The following is a 12892-nucleotide window of genomic DNA, read 5'->3' on the forward strand; positions in this document are numbered from 1 at the left end:
TTTTATCTTATCTCTGCCAATATCCGGGTGGCAGACCGGTATCACAACCGGTTTTTTTGTTTACCGGTTTATTATTGTTCAAAAAGAAAGCGATTATATTTTTGTAGTAATTAGTATTTAATTAAGCTTTTTCAAAATACTTCCAAACACCTCTTTTTTAATAAACAAAATAATTATTGATTGAAAAATATTTATTTCATTTTAGATATGTGGAATCCATCTATTTCATTTTAGAGTATCATGTAGCAAGAAAAACAAAATACTATAGATTTTGTTAACAACAATAATATGGACAAAAAATTGATAATTTTTTCAATATAATAGAAATTAAAAAAAAAAAAAGAGTATATAGGAACTAGCAACCAATATTTTCTAAAAAAGGATTTGAGAGTTCATAGTAATCATTTTATCTCACTTTTTTTTTAATATATAATAACACTAATATGTATCTTAGTTTCTTTGTAATGTCATAAAAATATTACAATATATCGTAATATATTTAAAGGCTAAAGTCATATAGCGTCATCTATAGTTGCCGCATATTTCGTTTAGACATATTAAGTATAACATGTACCTATTGAATATTTACATTAGAATTTTTAGCTAAACTAAGTCATTATATAAAACAATTTATCAAAGTAATACGTTTTTCTAAAATTTTACAAAACTAATATAAACGTATTTCACGGTAACGTTTTAGGGTATATTTTATTTTTTAAAAACTAACAGCATTAGGTTGATGTACGTTACTGTAAGTAACGTTTTACCCCTAAAACGTTATTTTCAGTAGCGTTTTACTTATAAAACGTTACTATGAGTAACGTTTTAGGAGTAAAATGTTACTGTGAGTAATGTATATCAATCTGACTCCATCAACTTTTAAAAAATAAAATATAACTTAAAACGTTACTGTGGAATACGTTTATACTAGTTTTGTAAAATTTTAAAAAAAATATATTATTTTAAAAATGGCTTTATATAATGGATTAGTTTGGTCAAAACCTCCTTACATTATTCAAAACGAATGCCTGGAAAATGTATAACACATATATCTAGCGCGCGAGAAGTATAAAAATGTGTTTTTTAGAATCTTTTTCTTCTTATTTCTTCCTCTTCCTTCATAACTCCTTCACCATTTTCGCCGCCACAATCATCACCATCCACCCGAGATTCTTCAACCATCTCACCCTCTCCCACACCACTACCATACGGGAACACTACATTTTTAGAAATGCAAGGAAATCATTGTAAATGAATTTTTTTAAGCACAAAATAAAATCATGATAAAAAGGGGAGAAAATTGAGGTGGGTTCATCATCAAACTAAACAATCTCGAAATTTCATTTACATAAAGGAATCATTTATTAATTGAAATAACTCAATTTCATCATTATTTATTGAACTTCCTAGACGAGAAGAAGAAAATTGATAAATATTAAGATAATGAAGAAGGTTTCAATTTCAAACAAATAATTTCACAATCTTTTATTAGAATTGAAAATTTCTTCAAACAACTCGATTCCACCATTAATTGTTGAATTTCCTTCAAATTTTTTCCAAACGTCAAAAAAAAAGACAATATAAATTAAAAAACTAAAGAGGATTGATGTGCTATTTCAACATATAAAAAGGTTGAAGAGTCGATGGTTAAAGAAAAACAATGAAAAAATTATTTGGATTTGAAGAAAACAATGACGACGGCAACAATGGTGGATGTACAACTCTTTTTGAATGAAGAAGGTTGAAGAGCTACAGTGGGTGCACAAAAACTTTTAAATAGTTTTTTAAAAAGTTATAATCTAATTATCGTTTCAACTCAAATTGCCACATGTACGCTGTTAATTTGACAATAGGCTACACTTATTTTATATTTTTAACTGGTTGTGAGGAAAATGCTCAAACGGTCCTAATTCGAGATAGTAAAAGTAATCAATAGGTATATCTCGTAATTGAAATATGCAGATAACTTTAAGGTATCTCGTAATTAAAATATGCCGATAACTTTAAGGAGTCGTAGATGATTTAAGCCTTATTTAAAAGAGAAAGAGGTTTGAGTTGAACATAACAACAATGCAGTCTATCAATGGGGTGTGGGAATGATGATGTGCATATAATATTCTAATTTTTTTTTATGGGATATTAAATAATGATTCATATTATTCAAATTAATAATAATTAGTGTGTTCATCATGAACAATGTTGTTTCTCATCATGGTCAAATTTTGATGAGGGGTCTTAGCTAGCTAGGCATAGTTTCTAAAAAAAGAAATAATGTGGTTATAAACAAGATTGTTGGCGTTGGTTGCCATGACGAAGTCCGCATGAGCATAATTCTTGATGTACTGAACATGCAATTTGTCTACGTCATGAAACTTTAGATAGTCAAGCAATGTTTCAACGTCTTTGCTATCGGACAGTGCATCTTGCCCACCGTAGCTCAAAAATAGTGGAAGATCACGAGGAATGTTGCCTAAATCGTACTTTGGAGGTTTGGTTTCACCATAATGCGCCAAATTGTAGTTGCTCCCGTAGTCATATTTTGAAAGTGTACCATCTCTAACGGCTGCATCAACACACACACACTCATATATATATATTCACTCATTAAATTAAATATCAGAATATCACGATGAATCTGATAACTTACTCTGAGCCAAATGCACCAAGTTTTTAGTTGAAGTGGATTGAGGCTCGTCATTCAAAAATATCTCGACCGTGGAGGAATTCAAACAACAATTCTTCCCTTCAATCAAAATGTAAGATAAGTAGTTGTATGTGATAATATATAGTTCTCATTGACTTCACTAATTAATTAAATGTAGTTAATTAGTACCAGTAATTGCAGTCATTAAGTCATAGCAATTTACCCCTGGCTGAGCACAGAAGAACTTGAGCAATTTGTTTACAGGTCCACTAAATAATTCAACCAACAAATTACAAATTAAAACTATAAACATGAGAATTATAATGAGTTATTTAATTTACTTACCCCTTTGGATTAAACTCAGCAAGACCAAATATTGTGGTGATCTGCAGACACACCCAAAAAATATATATTTGTAATTAAGAGAGATGGATTGTAATATATAAATAAAACTCATACTATTTAACTATGTCTTTTAACTTGAATTCAGTTGGTATATACGCCCGTGTTCATAAGTACTAGATGTTTAAATTTACGGTATAAAATTAAACAAGTAGACATACATAGACTATGACATAAAATTGTCAGGTACGACAATATTTCTATTTATTTAATTTTATACAAAATATACTTACTTCACCAACAAAGGCTCTAGCAGCAACTTCACCAAGTGCAGTGGTCATATGGCTCAAATAAGCAATTGGACTTAGTAATGCTGCTGATTTAACCTTGTCTATTTCTCTTCCTTCTGAGAATGATGCCAAAGCTATCAAAGTTCCCTGTTACATTAAACATGAGTATGAATTTTGAAACTAATTAATTATATAATCGATCGATGGAACGTCGTACGATACCATTGAATGACCAACATAGTGTATTTTCTGTCCAGTTTGTTTGAAGATAAAGTCAATAACAGATGGTAAATCATGAACAATCAATTCATCCCATGACCAATTCCAGTATTCCTGCAAACAAATTGTTTCTTCAATAATAATAATAATAATATATGCATATATAATGTGTCTTTAAATAATAATTTGTAAATTGACGATACCGAATCTCTAGCGTCAAGGGTGACATGACGACGACTATATCTGGTTCCTCTGGTATTCGAAATCCAAACATCAAAACCATTATCTGCTAACATCATCGCCACAGATTCTTCCGGTGGACTCAACAACCACGTTGCACCATCCTTAAATAAATAATTATTCAAATTATATACGCTGACAATTCATATAAAAAAAATATTTTTTTTAACTATGTCTTCTTTAAAAAATAAAAATAAATAGTTGGCACAATCTAAGGTCCACCACTAAATAGCTAGCTATATCTTTATTACTTTTGGATTGAAATAATTGGCAACAATCAATACCACAATGGGCAATATATCCGATGCCATAATGGTGAAGATATTTAATGTCGGTTTCAGACTTACAAATATCCTTCTACCTTAAGAAATCATAATGAGTAGAAATCATATAGGATCCTCACTCTTTTAGTATAATAATATTTAATTTATCCTGAAAGTTTGCTATCTCCGAGTTTTACTCCACCAGTATCGGATCCGTCAAACTCAGCCGCTTATTAAAATTAAACGCTTATCGTCAATTATATATTTTTTACTTACTATGCATAACCTTTTTATGAAACTTATTATAGACAGGATATCGATATTAATGGCTAAAAGTGTGAATTATTACCACAAGAACTCCATGCTGCAACAAAACTGGCTGCCTGATTTGCCCACCACCTCCTACACGGCCTTGAGGAATTCTTTGTACACTTAGTATGTATCCATCATCAGTTTTAACCTGAGACACAGATAATTAAGATTCCAAACTAGTAGACATATATAATTGAAATAAATTAAATATATATACCTCAAATTCTTGGCATTTGTAACCATGAGGGGCGACAGTGGAGGCACACATACCCGCTCCATTGTCGCCATAACTAATGAAACCAAAGTGTCTTGAGCTTAATACTCGATTAGGCTCAAGCACGAACATAACTAATGTGAAAATACGTAAACATGACAAGATTGACATTGCCATTTCTATCTATAAAAAAATTAGTAAAATGGAGAAGGAATGGTTGAACTCTGAAAGAAAAGACAACTATTTATAGTGACATGATGGGGAATAATCTGGATTGGTGTGAAAACCACTTGTTTTCTTTCTTCTAGTGATAGAGCCTTGACATGACTAACAGATTTGAAATTATTATAGTAAATACCTTTACGTGAGTGAAATATATTTTTGAATTTTCATCAAATATAGAAATGTTTTTAATATTTTTCTTTGTTTTTATTAAAAGGTTTATGTTTCTACAAAAATTTGAGATCAGTAGTTTATGTTAATAGCAAATTGAAGACGTATTAAAATTTAGTTAGTCAAATAAAAAAAATTTAAAAAGCTATTAATAATTTATGTCAAATTCAAAATTATTTTCTGATAATTTGCAAACATAAAAAAAGGTTTATTTTGCTTTTCTATACATCGCACTACGTACTAATATACTATTGTTTCCAGTTTTTAGTATGAACACACTTAACTCTAAGAGAATGGGTGTTGGGGTCCACCAACTATATTTGGAAGTTTCGTATAAAGAGAGTGAAAAAAAATTAAGTTATATGCATCGGAATATATAGATATTTTTATTTTATTGAATTACTTTATCGATTATTCTCGATATTATATCATATTTTTTAAGTTATAAGTTTCAAATTTTCAAAAGACTTATTTATAGATAAGTTTTGTAGCAAGGTTGAAGTGATAGATCACTAATTGAAAAATGTAAATTAAATTATATACATAATTATCGAGTGCATGCATCTTCATCAATTGTGATACGTATCATATCTTATTTTTAAGATTATAAATCTTATATATTAAATTTTACAACAACATAAATAACCGCGCGACATCATATCTGTTTAATTCAATCATTATTTATCACTTAATTCTAAAAATATTTCACTTTTTTTTTTAATTTTGTTGCCTCATTTAGTGTAATTACCAAATGGTCGATAAGCTTCTCTCTTTTTTTTATCTATTCCGTATCGACTTTTGCACATCTCGACTAATTCTATCAGACTTATCATCTGACATCTCCCACCAATAAAATGTATCAAGTAACTCTGACCATCAAAAAATAATTGATAAGTTATTAGTAGAAGAACTAATATGATATTAAATATGTATTTTTCTGGTGTTTGAAGCTCAACTAATATCTGTTACATATTTTAAAACTTATGAAACCAATATTTAAATTAAAGGGAGATAAAGTGAGGCCAATTGTTGGCGGTTTTAATTTGGCATATTATATTTTGTTGAGAATTTGCAAAAAAAATGGCCAATTTGTTGCCCATCGTAAGCTTTCTATTTGGCTACTTGTATACTAAAAGTTGAGAGAGTTTAGGATAATTAGTTGTCAATTTTTCGTCTATCACACAAATAAAAGTTATCTATACATCATTATTTTAGTTTCACTCATGTTGAAAACATTTATTATAAAATTAATAAATCCTAAAATGATATGAAGGAACATATTATTCAATATAAATTCTAATAAGTTGAAAAATCATGTCATATATAGGGCACAAGCAATTGAGTACAGTAATATTATGTCTTTATTTTGTTGTGCGAAGAAATTAAAAAACTTAAGAAGCACGCACCTCAATCACCTTATTTTGCCTATAAGAATTGAACTAATTTAAAATTTGCAACTAATTATTTAGTAAATATCTTTTTTAAATTTTTTTTAATAATACCTTATGAATCTTTTAGATCATGATTTAAAAATCTCTTCTCTGAAAACATAATTCACATAATAAATGTGTGATTACTTTATTAACTATTAATTTATTGTTATAAGTATCTTTTATTTCATTATTTTTATTAAAATGATGAAATCAACTATCTTATATAGAAGATGAAATATATTTGTCTATATATTGGTTATATATCCCATCAACCATATGAAACAAGCTTTTATATATAGGAAACAAATATGTTATATGTATATATGATTCTTCCTATTTTCTATCTGTCCTAACTTTGATAGACAGAGTAATCTGAGACATGTTGATGGGAGATAACAAATATCTCATTGAAGCGTGAAAGCTAATTCAAACAAAGTTAATCTGAATATCACATTGAATACTTAGGGTGAAGATATCAACGTATATCATCCACTGACTGAAACGATAACGTAAACATAATACATTACATATGGTTATAAAAATAATTGTTATGACATAATATTATTTATATTATATAATCATATATATAGTGTAATTGGTAAAGGTCCACACGTCAAAGCAATCACATAATTCATGGAATTTGTTGCGATGTTCTTTATATTTTACATGTGCCGATGAAGTGGAAATTGGGAGAATACCAAGAAAGCGAAAAGGGGTCTTGAAATTAAAAAGATAAATTAGATAACTATATAATCCACACTTTCTAATTAGTAGTTACAAGTGCTTATGCTTATAATATAGAAAATTTATATATAGTTAATTAGATATATCGAATTTGAGTAATTAATAGTATTTAAATTAATCGGATCAATTGGTTCTGAAAGTGAGAATGCAAAGGAAACAAGAGGAGATTCAAATTTAATGCCATTCAATGATTTTAGATTTACCTTGAAAAGGAAAACAAATTTAATGAGGTTGTTGACCATGAAAAGAATATTATTTGAAATTCAGAAGAATTGTGTGGAAGGCTATTGAGCAACTCAAAAAAGATTGTTGATAAAGTCATATTGCACTATTTTGGCTATAATTCATGAAACATCTTTTGTTTGACGGTGGTGTCTGGATCAACTTCCGTACATTTTGACTAATTTTACGTAATATCTATCACCATCCACCATCAATATGTATCAGGTAACTTTATCAACCAAAGTTAAGGCAGATGGGAAGAATTACCTAGAGTTCTAGTTTAAGCTTAATTTTAAACCGCACACCTCAAATTTCTCGACCACTTGGCCACACCCTCTGGTGCAAACACATTTTTTTTATTTCCCACCCGGTGTCTGATATCCACATTGAAGCCCGACTAAATAAGTATTCGTGTTGGGAAGTTCCACATTGGGGGGTAAAACGCTCCCCTAATAAAGGGGACTCAAATCCGAAACCTCTTAATTAAGGATAAAGAATTACTTACCACTCTATCACAACCTTGTTGGCATTGTGTTGTTAAGACAACATGCACACTACTTGTTTGATTAAACTATGAAAGAGGTTCTATTTAACACTATCTCTTGCAAGGCCCAAACACATACCAGATCAATGTGTTTGGGCCTAAACATGGCAACTATTAAGAGAAAAAATGGCAATCTGCTCATTGAGGAGCTGAAACATATACAAACAAGAAAGTGAACTACTGATGATCAATTGGAAAGCTGTTTTTCTATATCTTTTTACATAAAAAAACACAAATTCAAGAATGAACATACCAGAACTCTACACAACTGTGTATTTGCCCCGAAATCTCATGGCCATTAAGTTTTATTGACCATCAAAGTTCATATTGTATACCTTAAACATGCACATAAAACACACACATATATATATATACCTTAAGAGAGACAACTTATTGGTCGGGTTGTCAGCCAACAGTACGTGCTGGGCTCATTCTTTTCCTCCTCTCACTAAAGCTACGACTTGAGAGTAACCTTGGAAGACAACATTGTGCTGGCTTCGATGATTTGACATCACATTTTAGCTCTCCATTGGGAGTTCTTTCGCTGTTACACACAGACGCATAAGGTGTCCCAGGTGTAGATCTTGGTGGAACTCGATCATCAGTAACTGCAGTTTCCTTTTTTGTACTTGTGACGTTTTGCTCATTGAGCTCACTTCTCAAGCTTTCACTGAAAAGTTCAGACAATCTCTTCTTTTTTTCCTGTGGCGGTGATTGCCGAAAAGAAGCAGGGGAATCTCTGTTACCTTTTAAATTTCCAGCCAAGCTGGGATGGACAGGAGTACTACCACGAGAAGGGGTAAAATCTGCAATTAAATAAAAGACAATGACAAGTAAACAACAAATATACGGCAAGGGTGTTGCAAGCACGTTTTAAAAAAAAAAAAAAGCTGATATATAACTACTTTTGTAGATTGGATCTCCTCTGGGTGAATCATTAGGCACTACCAATGAGTTGGATCAAAATCCTAATACATACTACGATAAATATTGATCAAAAGAATGAAGCATACATCATGAACTGAAGAACATATCTTACCTCCATTTACACTAAGGAAGTCATCATCACAATCAGAATCTAACCAAGCCTGGGAATCAAAGAAGGTCTCCTCCTTACTACCTACAATAACAAAGAGATGTCTTTGACTCTCGGATAAAGAGATGCACTTAAATTACACGACAGTAAACATAAACATTATGCAGGAAGATGCTCCAACAATCTGCAAGGTATTTCACATAGCTGTACTTTGAGAAGCTAAAGAAGAAAGTTGAAAGGAGTAATAGACCATAAGGCCTAATATGCAGCCTCAAAGAAATATCTCTAATAGATATCAAGAGAAATGATATTGACTGGGAGCATTCATTGGTAAACCCTTGTGTCTTAGGCCTTTTATCTTGTAAATAGTAAGATGCAACAAAAAGATGAATGATTATCAAAAAAATAGAGCTATAATTTGGGCATGTGATCAAGAACACAAGATGATGAAATGGAACACTTGACAAAGGTAGACGAACCATCCTCTACTGATCTTTGTTAATCTACATGAACATAACTGAATTTCGAGAAGGGTGAATGCAACTAGCAATTTCAAACTAAGTGTATAACATTTTTCTTCTGCTATCAACAACGAAAAGTCAGGTAAAATAAAACTTGTCAAGCGTGCCAATTTTATTAACAAAAAAATCTGTTACATTCAGCAATAAAACTCAGTGAATACTGAAAATATGTCTGTCGAAAACAAACAACATATTTTTTACCAACCACAATGAAATACCAGGTTGTAGCTTTTTATAAGAAATGTTCATTTAATCAAAGTAGTTGCGAGCAAGAAATAGAATAATGCAATGACTAAACAAATCCTGTTTGGATTGGCTTTTGGCTTTTGACTTATAAGCCACAAGTCAGAAATCCTAACTTATATTTTTTTGGCTTATTTTTACATTTTACTTAAAACCAAGTGCTTAAAAGCTATTTTGACTTTAAGCACTTCAAATAAGCTAATCCAAACAGGCTAATCTTCTTAAATCAGTTCTTAATAAATGTAAGCTATTTTCTTCTTCTTTTATGTTAAGCTTCTTTGTCTCCAGAAATAATTTTTTTAAAAAAATTGCCCTGCTCATGACAACATGTGCTACAGAGGCCCCATCAACCAAACCATCTAAATTTTGGCATTATACAAGATTCTAAAATAGCTTCTAAGAAATTATGAAAAAGTATACATTAAATTGTTGTTTTCTAGCCACCAACCTCAACTATTCTCATCACAATTGAACTAAAAGATGTTCAACTAATCACCTCCTTAAATACATCCACATAATCAAAATTCACCAAAATTTGAAGTTTATGAATTCTGAATACCCATAACTCATCTTAGTACCTAATTAAGAGTACTAACAGAGGCAAGAATCAAACTAACTCAAAAAAATCTTTCTTTTTTTTAAAAAAAAAAGAAAAGACAGGAAACAATAATAGTAAGAGAATCAGATACCGAAATCAGGAAAGGGCGTTGAAGATCGATGAGTTGGTTTTTGTTGTAGAGGTGATGGAGTATGATGAGCAGTTTTGGACCCAAAAACAAGACGAAATTGAGGGTCTTTGTGCACTGAAACACATGAACCCATTTCTTCTTCAACAATCACAAATTAATCCATAGAATTTAGAGAGAAGAAGAAAGGTGCTGCCTGCTACTATTACTCAGAGTGACTGAAAAAACTCTTCAATTGGGACTTGAAAGCGAAGTTAGAATGGCTTTGGTGTGGTCCCACACAAAAAGTTTATATCATACGCACCATGCGTTTCCCCTTCCGTTCCGTTTCTTCCTAAAGATTTTTTCATATTCCAAAATTCTAATTAAAAGAGAAGAAAACAACGAATCATTTAATTGGTTGCTTTGCCGTAACTTATTAGTTATATTTATTTGATGTATCTCGATATTAAATATATTTTATATATTACACTTTTCAATTTTTATCAAATTTTAAAAAAATAATATATCTATCTATTTTATAAAGAGTTTCATGCATTTATAAAAATTAGAGACTATTTTTTTGTGATGTAACAATATTGGAGACAAATCTGAATTTAATTTCGAGTAAAATGAGTATTATTTTTAAGACCTCTTAATTATTTAGGAAGTCGAGAGGTGGTGAGTAGGAAAAGATCTGTTTTTGCTTTATTTGTGTTACCTGATTACTTTAATTTTATGCTAAATATGTCTATCAAAGATCTACTTACTTTTTATATATATATATATATATATATATATATATATATATATATATATATATATATTTAAATTACAAGGGATTATATTTGATTAGTTTCCTTGGAATTATGTGACCTTTTAGAATTATTATCATGTGATAGTTGTATAGCAATGTGGCTGGAAAAGTGGCAAGTTTATGGTTTCACCTTTGTTCAGATTCCCCTTTTCTTTTTTTTCTTCCTTCCTCGTGTCTTTTATAAAAAAGTTATAAAATAAAATTAAAAATACTTTAAATGGTTATAAGCTAATTAGAAATCTCGAGTTTAATCCCGTAAATTAAATTATTTAATAGAGATTATTGTTATACTTTCAAAAATGAATTTTTTAAATAAATTTTAAAAACAAAGAAAAGATATATGTAGTTGAGGGAAGGTGAGAACATTAAATTTATCTTTTGTAGTAGCTAGGTCAATATGCAAATTAAATGAATATGAATGCATGGTGTTTAATATTTTGGTCCTGACAAGTTGTAAATTGTAACAACCCAATACTGTAACAATAAGACTTGCAAATAATGAGTGTATTCCATTATTTTTTTTATTCGACGTCCAAAATTTATTAAATTTTTAAATTTTTTAATGGTAAAATTATTTCGTCACGATATCACAATATATTAATGTCGTATGAGTTCAAACTTTATTACTCCTTCAACCAAGTAGAGAAAAGAACGTTATATACTTATAGAAATTAATTTTCTGCCGTCTCTATTTAATTAGTTATTATTGTTATTGCTAGCTAGACCAAATTTAGTAGGTGTTCGTTAAAAAAAGATTAAAGAAAAGGTCTACGTCTGTATCTAGGGTAAACGTTGATTAAAATATGATATATAGCAGTTATTTTACTATTCCTAATAAAAGAGATTAAAGACTCTAGCTAATGCTAAAAATTTTAATATATTAATTCCAATAAATTCAAAATTTATAAACACATCTTTATAATAAAAATTACGATGGAATGATAAATATTATTATAATTTTTGGGTTCCAAATCTTGCTAAGTATTGAGTCACCTTTATTAATAATCATTTTACGAAACTTTTCTTTAGCCAAATTCGATACAAATCCAAATAAAAAGAAATACTAACATATATGTTAGGAATTGCATTTAGCTCAAAAAAAAATGAGTAAATTGTTATGTTATTTTCTGATAGGACAATATTTTGGTCACCTAAATTGACAAATACGTCTGGACATGAGAACCAGTCAGGCCCCCACACACAGATATAGCAACAATATCGGGTCTTTTGATTTTATCCTCACATTACAAATCTTATTTTATTATATATCATCGTATCTTTTTCGACTTCAAATCTCCTAAATAAACAAATTTAATTTAGATTTTAACTATTATAAGTTAAAATTCTAATAGATCTATGAATTTTAATATAATGTAATAAAGGTGTGTTTGGTCACTTAAAACTAGAGTAAAAATAATTTTTATCTCAAAATATAATGAATGATATAAATAATGTATTTCATTTAACTCAATTTTCCAAAGGTATATAAGCTAGTATGGTCCAACACTCGTCACATGTACAATTAATATAATGATTAATTAATTGTTGAAGATACTTAAACAAGAGACAACACCATAAAGAGAAAAGGTTTGATAGGTGAAAAGTAATAGAGAAAGCAATAAGTGAGCTTTTTGTCCATTTGCTTTTTTCAGTAATCGGTCATGACTTGATTTGATGGCCAATGCACATATATATACTTGTAATATGTTATGCTTCGAATTGACAAATTTTTAGAATGATAATTTCTTAA

The 12892-nt window shown here is 29.6% G+C and overlaps 2 protein-coding genes across 2 annotated transcripts; both read right to left on the reverse strand.

Moving 5' to 3' along the window:
* Positions 1–957: 957 nt before the first annotated feature.
* On the reverse strand, positions 958–4839 carry LOC101250773 (triacylglycerol lipase 2). Its single transcript, XM_004233953.5, has 9 exons — positions 4528–4839; positions 4348–4458; positions 3699–3839; positions 3499–3609; positions 3280–3423; positions 2990–3030; positions 2834–2913; positions 2648–2743; positions 958–2563 (listed from the first exon to the last, which is right to left on the reverse strand). Exons 1-9 carry the CDS (start codon positions 4699–4701, stop codon positions 2244–2246), a joined length of 1218 nt encoding a protein of 405 aa, XP_004234001.1. The 5' UTR covers positions 4702–4839; the 3' UTR covers positions 958–2243.
* Positions 4840–8047: 3208 nt separating this feature from the next.
* Positions 8048–10857, reverse strand: LOC101251064 (uncharacterized protein At3g27210). The gene is made up of 3 exons (XM_004233954.5): positions 10350–10857; positions 8900–8980; positions 8048–8666 (listed from the first exon to the last, which is right to left on the reverse strand). The coding sequence occupies exons 1-3, from the start codon at positions 10480–10482 to the stop codon at positions 8266–8268; spliced, it is 615 nt and encodes a 204-aa protein (XP_004234002.1). The 5' UTR covers positions 10483–10857; the 3' UTR covers positions 8048–8265.
* Positions 10858–12892: the final 2035 nt, after the last annotated feature.

This window comes from Solanum lycopersicum, chromosome 3 (genome assembly GCF_036512215.1).
Source record: "Solanum lycopersicum chromosome 3, SLM_r2.1".
NCBI lineage: Eukaryota > Viridiplantae > Streptophyta > Magnoliopsida > Solanales > Solanaceae > Solanum > Solanum lycopersicum.

Coding starts and splice junctions, on each gene's coding strand:
- LOC101251064 (XM_004233954.5), bottom strand. CDS start 10,482: ATGGGTTCATGTGTTTCAGTGCACAAAGACCCTCAATTTCGTCTTGTT. Junction 8,981..10,349: donor AACGCCCTTTCCTGATTTCG/GTATCTGATTCT, acceptor TTGTTATTGTAG/GTAGTAAGGAGGAGACCTTC. Junction 8,667..8,899: donor CTTCCTTAGTGTAAATGGAG/GTAAGATATGTT, acceptor ATTTAATTGCAG/ATTTTACCCCTTCTCGTGGT.
- LOC101250773 (XM_004233953.5), bottom strand. CDS start 4,701: ATGGCAATGTCAATCTTGTCATGTTTACGTATTTTCACATTAGTTATG. Junction 4,459..4,527: donor ACAAATGCCAAGAATTTGAG/GTATATATATTT, acceptor TCTGTGTCTCAG/GTTAAAACTGATGATGGATA. Junction 3,424..3,498: donor ACTATGTTGGTCATTCAATG/GTATCGTACGAC, acceptor TTAATGTAACAG/GGAACTTTGATAGCTTTGGC.